The sequence below is a fragment of the Molothrus aeneus genome, chromosome 1, assembly GCF_037042795.1.
Source record: "Molothrus aeneus isolate 106 chromosome 1, BPBGC_Maene_1.0, whole genome shotgun sequence".
Classification (NCBI taxonomy): Eukaryota; Metazoa; Chordata; class Aves; order Passeriformes; family Icteridae; genus Molothrus; species Molothrus aeneus.
In genome coordinates, this window is record NC_089646.1 from 75,557,717 (window position 1) to 75,564,716 (window position 7,000).

General features: G+C 52.0%; 1 protein-coding gene across 1 annotated transcript; it reads right to left on the minus strand.

The window, feature by feature from the left end:
- Positions 1 to 928: 928 nt before the first annotated feature.
- Positions 929 to 6,515, minus strand: LOC136562562 (uncharacterized). Its single transcript, XM_066559471.1, has 2 exons — positions 6,171 to 6,515; positions 929 to 2,783 (listed from the first exon to the last, which is right to left on the minus strand). The coding sequence occupies exons 1-2, from the start codon at positions 6,176 to 6,178 to the stop codon at positions 1,412 to 1,414; spliced, it is 1,380 nt and encodes a 459-aa protein (XP_066415568.1). The 5' UTR covers positions 6,179 to 6,515; the 3' UTR covers positions 929 to 1,411.
- Between the last annotated feature and the right edge of the window lie 485 nt (positions 6,516 to 7,000).

Here is a 7,000-nt window from a genome sequence, read left to right on the forward strand (position 1 = left end):
TGATTCTTTATACTTCTTTTGTTTACTAGAAGAGCACATTACTTATTGGGGGAAAAATTCTTTTTAAGTCAGGTTTCTTTTGTTTGATGTTCATGCACTGAGATAGTGTTATAGATATTTATTAATAAAAGCTAGTTGCTTGCAGACCTCTTTAGACTTGCAAACAGAAAAGGCAAGCATGTACATTATGGAGATCATGGAGCCTGGGTAGCTTTGCATTTTTGACTAATATGAATATGCACTTGGACATTTGAATGTGGCAGGGTAAATTTTAGCATCAAATTTACTGAAGAAAAATGTAGCATAAGCACTATTTCAAAATTAGGGGAAAATAGTAAATGCATGCATTAAAAATAGCTATCTTTCTCTGTTTCTCTATGCTAGAATAAGAAGAAAAGACTTCACACAGGGATGCTAAGAGCTCTAGCATGTCTGTATAAGAATACATAATGGTAATTGTGTCCCACTCTGCAATTTCATAAATGTACAAGTTTTGTTGGATCTCTTCCTTGACCGTACCAAACTAATGGAACATGCTTTATCTCAGAGACAAAGAGAAGTATACATAAGACAATGGGGCATAAAAGTAGCCTGCAGTCATGTTTGATTTGCTCATAATATTCATTGTATTTCCTACTTTATTATGTCTTAAATTGCTGAGATTTTACTCTTCTTCGACTTGTTACTTATAAAGGCTTAATGCTTCTTTTCAATGAAAACAGTAAATACTTAACAACATGGAGCAGCGGCCTGAAGATAATTGATGAGCCCAGGCTAGGAGCAAGGTCCAGCCGATCTCCAGCCAATAGGGCACTGCCCAGACTCGAAGCCCAGGCCTTGTGCCCAAGCGGTGTTAAGCTTGTGGGCAGTCGGTCGCGGGTGGGAAAACTCCGGGGCTGCAGGCGCGGAAGAAAGGGCGACTCAGGTCTTCGGGGGGAAGGTTTTATTGGGAGGGGTAGTGACGGGTCGGGGAGCCGGAGGCTGAGCCGAAGACTGAGCCCCGAGGCAGGGAAAAACCTCAGGTTTTATACGGAAAGGGCGGAACCAGGAGCAGCAAATCAAAAAGGGGTACAAGAGATACATTGAAGATTGACAACCGTTAACATCCAATGGGAGAAAGTTGCGGGTGGGGCCCTGGCCCCTGGACCAATCACTCGACACCCCGGCCAGAAGTTTCTGGAAAAGGAGGAAGGGGCGCCGAGTGACGGGCAGGTAGCCAGAGGAGGGGACATGACAGGTAACCAGGGGAACAGGGGAGGGGTACAATGACTGACAAATAACTGAAACCTGGACTAGACCACAACTCTGAATCAAAGGGGAAAACCAAACAGGCAAATGCAAACCACAACATCTCCCCCTTTTTTGTCTAAAAAGAAAAAGGAAGGGGGGAAAGCAAGCGAGCCCTTTGAAATTAGACGGCTGACATCTCGCGTGCAGTCTCTGAGTCGAGACTTTCGTCGCTTACGCTGCCAGAGTCTATTGCGGAGGCCGGGTCTCCTTTGACCTCCGGGAGCTCTAAATGATTCACGTCGATCATAGACAATTTTAACACAAGTCTCTTAAGCAGCCCCCACATTAGGGAACAAGCGGCGACGATTGCAGCCACAACGAAAACTACGTACAGAACAGATTTGAGCACGGACCCAGCCCATCCCGATAGTCCCCAGCCTTTAAACAGATTCCCCAGCCAGTCTGATGTTTCGTTCTTGATCTCATGGACGAGTTCTTGCATTTTACGTATGGAGACCCTCGCATCTTCGGCCTTCGATGACAGATTTAAGCAGCACAGGCCCTCGAATTCCTCGCAGCTATGATGGTGCAGTAGCAGGAGGAAATCGATGGCCGCCCGATTCTGCAGGGTCGCCTTCCTAGTAATCTCCTCGTCTGTAAGGAGGTCAGTCAACGCGGCTGAAGTAAAATTGGCTTGCTTTGCCACCCAACATTCTAGGCGGCCCAATTCGCCTAGAGATTTTGCGATTGACACCCATGGCAAAAAAATGGTGAGTGCAATCGATTTTGGCTTGGCCCAATGTTCAATTTTAGAATCACAGTCTGGGTCGAAATCTCGTAGGTCTCTTTTGGAAATGGCCAATTCAGACTGTGACTTCTTAACTTTCCAATCTCTAACTTGGGTAACGTTGGGGGAAAGCAGCGTCAGCTTGCCAAAAGTGCAGACGCCTCCGGTCAGACGAGGGGGGATGCCTGCCCACGCCCGGTCTCCGCAAATAAAAAAGGTCCCTCTGGGCAGCGCGAGCGGCTTCACCCCAAGGGTGGAGGCGAATGGTAGCCGAATAGTAAAATTGCACCACCGCGCTGCCCGATACTCAGGACTGGATGGTCGGATGTCTGAGTACGAGGAAGACATAAAGGGGGCATACTGAAACCAAAGGCAAACAGAAGACCTTGCGGAGCCAACTAAATGAAGCTCTGGAGGGTCGGACTGCAGAGGGGTCAAGCTTCTGAGTCCATCCCTCCAGGCATTTTGGGCATCTACCATCAGGGGTGGATTACGGTGCAACAAAGATCCTAAAGTAACATTAAAAGGGTAGGGAAACTCAAAAAGAGGCAGAGGGATCCCCACTAGGCAAGACGACATCGGGTCTTCAGCCGAGCCTAGGTCCAGGCAGATGTGCTCCTGGCCCATGGCTTGTGCGAGGGTCCTCCACACGTTCGCCCTTGGCTGGGGAACTATCCAGGGACTCGCGGATGGTGGAAGAGTCCCGACGAGGAGGACTATCGGGAGAGCTAAGATGACCATTGGGTTCATGCCGGCGGGGAAATAACTGAAAGCAAACAGAAAACAAATATGAGAAGAGGCACAGGTAAAGAGAGTCTAGTCCAGGACAAACTGAGGCTGAAATCAGGGTGGTCTTCTTCTTATAGCTTCCGCCGCCGCCGCCAACACGCTTCGGTGACTTGATTTACCCTTTCTGGTTTCGGACCCCTCTCAGGGCGGAAGGGCTTTACCCACTTTGATGGAATCCACTTCGGACCTGAGGGAGTGGACACGCAAGCGTATCCCCTTCCCCAGGTCACGAGGTCAAAGGGCCCTTCCGTTTTCCAAGTCTCCGGATCCCTAATGAGGACAGGAGGCCTGGCCCTGGGTTGCAGCTGCTCGTGCTTCCCGAAATGTCGCACTATGGGCGGATTTAAATTCTCAAACGAACAATTTAAAAAATTGATCGTGAAAAGTGCCCGTGCGAGACGGATGTGGGGGGACTCCACCTTCACAGCCGAACGTTGTTGTTCTAAAACTCTTTTCAGGCTCTGGTGGGTCCTCTCCACCACGGCTTGGCCTGTCGGGGAATAGGGGATGCCGGTCTTATGCTCTATTCCCCATTGCTGCAGGAAGCTTCGCAGCTCCCTGGATTTATACGCTGGGCCATTGTCTGTTTTGAGAACCTTCGGGATGCCTAGGACAGCGAATGCTTGAAGCAAATGCTTCTCGCAATCCGCTGCCCTCTCTCCTGTGTGGGCGGAGGCGTAAACTGCGCCGGAGAAAGTATCCACTGAAACATGAACATACTGAAGACGGCCAAAGGAGGGACAATGGGTGACATCCATCTGCCACACCTCACAACTGGATAGGCCTCGGGGGTTCGCCCCAAGGGGGACGGTCGGAAGCTGATGGGACTGGCAATGGGGACATGTGGCCACGATGGCCTTGGCCTGTTCGCGTGTGAGATGGAATTGCCGAACCAGACCAGGCGCATTCTGATGGAAACGCTGGTGGCTGATCTTCGCCTGACCAAAGATATCAGGAAGCGGGGCTGATTGAACAGGAGCGGCAAGGGCGTCAGCACGCCTGTTGCCCTCCGCAATGAACCCCGGCAAATCTGTGTGCGACCTGACGTGCATCACATAAAACGGTTGCTCTCGGTGGGAGACTAGATGAACAAGTTTGGAGAGCAAGTTGTATAGAGGGATGTTCGCCACCTCCTGCAAGATAGCATTTTCAGCCCTGGATACTACACCGGCGACATAAGCTGAATCAGTAACCAAATTGAATGGTTCAGGGAACCTCTCGAAAGCCCGGACGACTGCGTCTAACTCGGCAACTTGGGGCGAGCCCTCTACTTCGGTGACATCGGCCTCCCACCTCCGAGTTTGAGGATCCCTCCAAGTCATTACCGACTTGTGGGATGCTCCAGACGCGTCCGTGAAAACGGTCAGAGCCTTCAAAGGGGTTCTGCTCTGAACGGATTTTGTGGATAAAGTAAATTCTTGATTAAACAATTTATGGGCCGGCCGATCAACTGCAATCTGACCGGTGTAACTATCCAAAGCTAATTGCAACATTTCATTGGTTTCCAGGAGATGGTCGAGCATTTTCCGTTTTAGTTGGCCCGATTCGAATTTCAGGGGGATGTGGATGCACTCAAAGTCTACACCTGCCAGCTCCCTGATCCTTGATCTAGCTTTTCTGATCAGCTCCGCCACCAACTCGGCGGGCCGTGTCATCCTCTTGGACCTATGATGGCTAAGGAACACCCACTCTATAATCAAGAGGGGATCCCTTAAGCCCCGGTCCTTGCCTTTGATGTTAATGTCCCATTGAAAGATCATCCCATGGAGGTGCGGCAGTTTCCCTAAAACAACAAATTTGAATGGCAGGCCCGGGTGATATCTGTGGGCCTGCCTGGCCGAGATGGACTTTTGGATTTTCTCCAGAGCAGCTTGGGCCTCTGGCGTGAGGGACCTCGGAGAACTAAGCTCCTCTCCCCCTTTCAATAAATTGAAAAGGGGGGCCAGGTCTTCAGTTGGTATACCCAGCCAAGGCCTCACCCAATTCAAGGACCCACACAGCTGGTGGACATCCGCTAGGTTTTTTATGTTTGTCTTAATAGCCAATTTTTGGGGAACAATGGTCCGCCTAGTTATTTCAAGACCCAGGTATTTCCAGGGTGGCATCCTTTGAATCTTATCATGCTGGAGCTCGAACCCTGCAGCAACCAATGCATTGATTGTCAGGTCAAGCACGTGTGTAAGTACGTCTGTGGTCGGGGCACACACCAAGATGTCGTCCATGTAATGATGAATAATTGCATTTTTTGCGGCTGCTCGGATTGGGGACAGCAGGGAAGCGACATACCATTGGCAGATCACCGGGCTGTTCTTCATGCCTTGTGGGAGGACCCGCCAATGGTAGCGCTTGCCTGGGGACTCACGGTTGGTGGCGGGAACCGTGAACGCAAAACGCGGGGCATCATCCGGGTGTAGGGGAATTTGAAAGAAGCAATCTTTGATATCGACAACGGCCAAATTCCAATTTTGGGGGAGCATCGTTGGGGACGGCATCCCTGGCTGGAGAGGCCCCATATCTTCTATAATATTATTAATTTGACGGAGGTCGTGCAGGAGCCGCCACTTATCTTTATTGGGCTTTTTGATGACGAAGACTGGGGAGTTCCACGGGGAGGTGGTCTCCACCAGGTTGCCTTTAAGTAACTGCTCCTTTACGAGCTCGTTGAGCGCCGCCAATTTTTGTTTGTTGAGCGGCCACTGCACTACCTGTACTGGTTTGTCTGATCTCCAATTCAGTTTCCAGGTAGGGCGCTCGTCAGTGACCGCTGCCCGAAAAACCTGAGGAGCCCCTGGAAGGTCAATTCGGGCTCCCCATTGGGCCAAAAGGTCCCTCCCCAACAAGGGCTCCGTATAATCTAGAACGAATGGGCGCACTGATGCCAATTGCCCATCCGGCCCCGTAATTTGTACGATGCTCCTTGATTGCCTAGCCAATTGTAAGCCCCCAACACCTCGGATGTGTCCTGGCGCGCTTTGCAACTCCCAATGTGACGGCCATTCCCGAGAGGGAATGATCGTCACATCTGCCCCTGTGTCCAACAAGCCTTTGAGCGGCTTGCCTTCTCCCCCTTTTGAAATATAGCAACTGAGGTGTGGTCTCTCCTGCCCCAAGACTTGGGCCCATGCTACTGCAAAACTCTGATCGGATGGGGGGTGACCAATGGCCCAAGTCACTTCAGGGACAGGGATTGCTTGCGCAATCACCTGCCCTTTGGGCAGGAAGACCGGGGGTTGGACACAATGCAGCCCGACAGCGAACATCTCCGGGTCCGATGGTAGGAGACCCGGAATGATGTTCACTGCCAGTGGTGTGTGCTTGGTGTCTCCGACCACGACGTACTTACATCGGATCCGTCCCCAGTTACCTGGGCATTCCGGGTTCACAGCGACGAGATGAAAGTCGGAGTTCCGGAGATGTAGCGGCTCCGAAAGCTGCAACCTGAAAGGTCCGAAAGCAGAAAAGGTAGTTAGAATCGGCTTAGTTTGAAGCGTGTTAGTTAAAGTCACATCCGGTACGGAAATGTCCGATTTTGACGGCGGCGGTCCCTGATTCCTCCCCTCCCTGCGCGATGTTATATTCCCCGCCTTATTTATGTCGTGGCGCAGGGGGGAACTGCGCTCTGTCCCTAGTTTTTTGGCGGGAGAGTCCCCCTCTGTCCCCTGGCTCTCCTGAACTCGTAAAATTCCCGCCGTAACGGGCAGTCTGGCATCCAGTGCCCTATTTGTCCGCACAGGTGACAAGGTGCGGTGGCAGCGGTAGCTCCCGGGGTGGGTTGACGGCTGGTGGCCCCGGCGAAAGCGTCTCCCGATGTTTCATCTGCGGCGGCGACTCGGGGCGGTGATGGTCTCCTCTTCTCTCCTTCTCTAGTTGGTAGGATGTGGACCTTCCGGGCGCAGACTTCAAGCAGGTCATGCAGCGAGGGGGCCGGGTGTACCGGGAGGCTAAGGATGGCGTCTCGGCATGCGGTGTTACAATTGGAGGACGCCACCTCCCTGATGATATGTTCCCGGGCACCCTCATCGGCCACCTGCTGCTCAACAGCTCTCCTCAACTTCTCGACGAAGTCGAGGAAAGGCTCTTCTGTGCCCTGGAAGATCCTAGAAAAGGAGAGAGAGGGGGCCGCCCCCGGCAGCGCCAGGAACGCCTTCTCGGCTGCGCGGGCCGTCACCCGGAGCGCTTCCTGGGGTAGGCTAC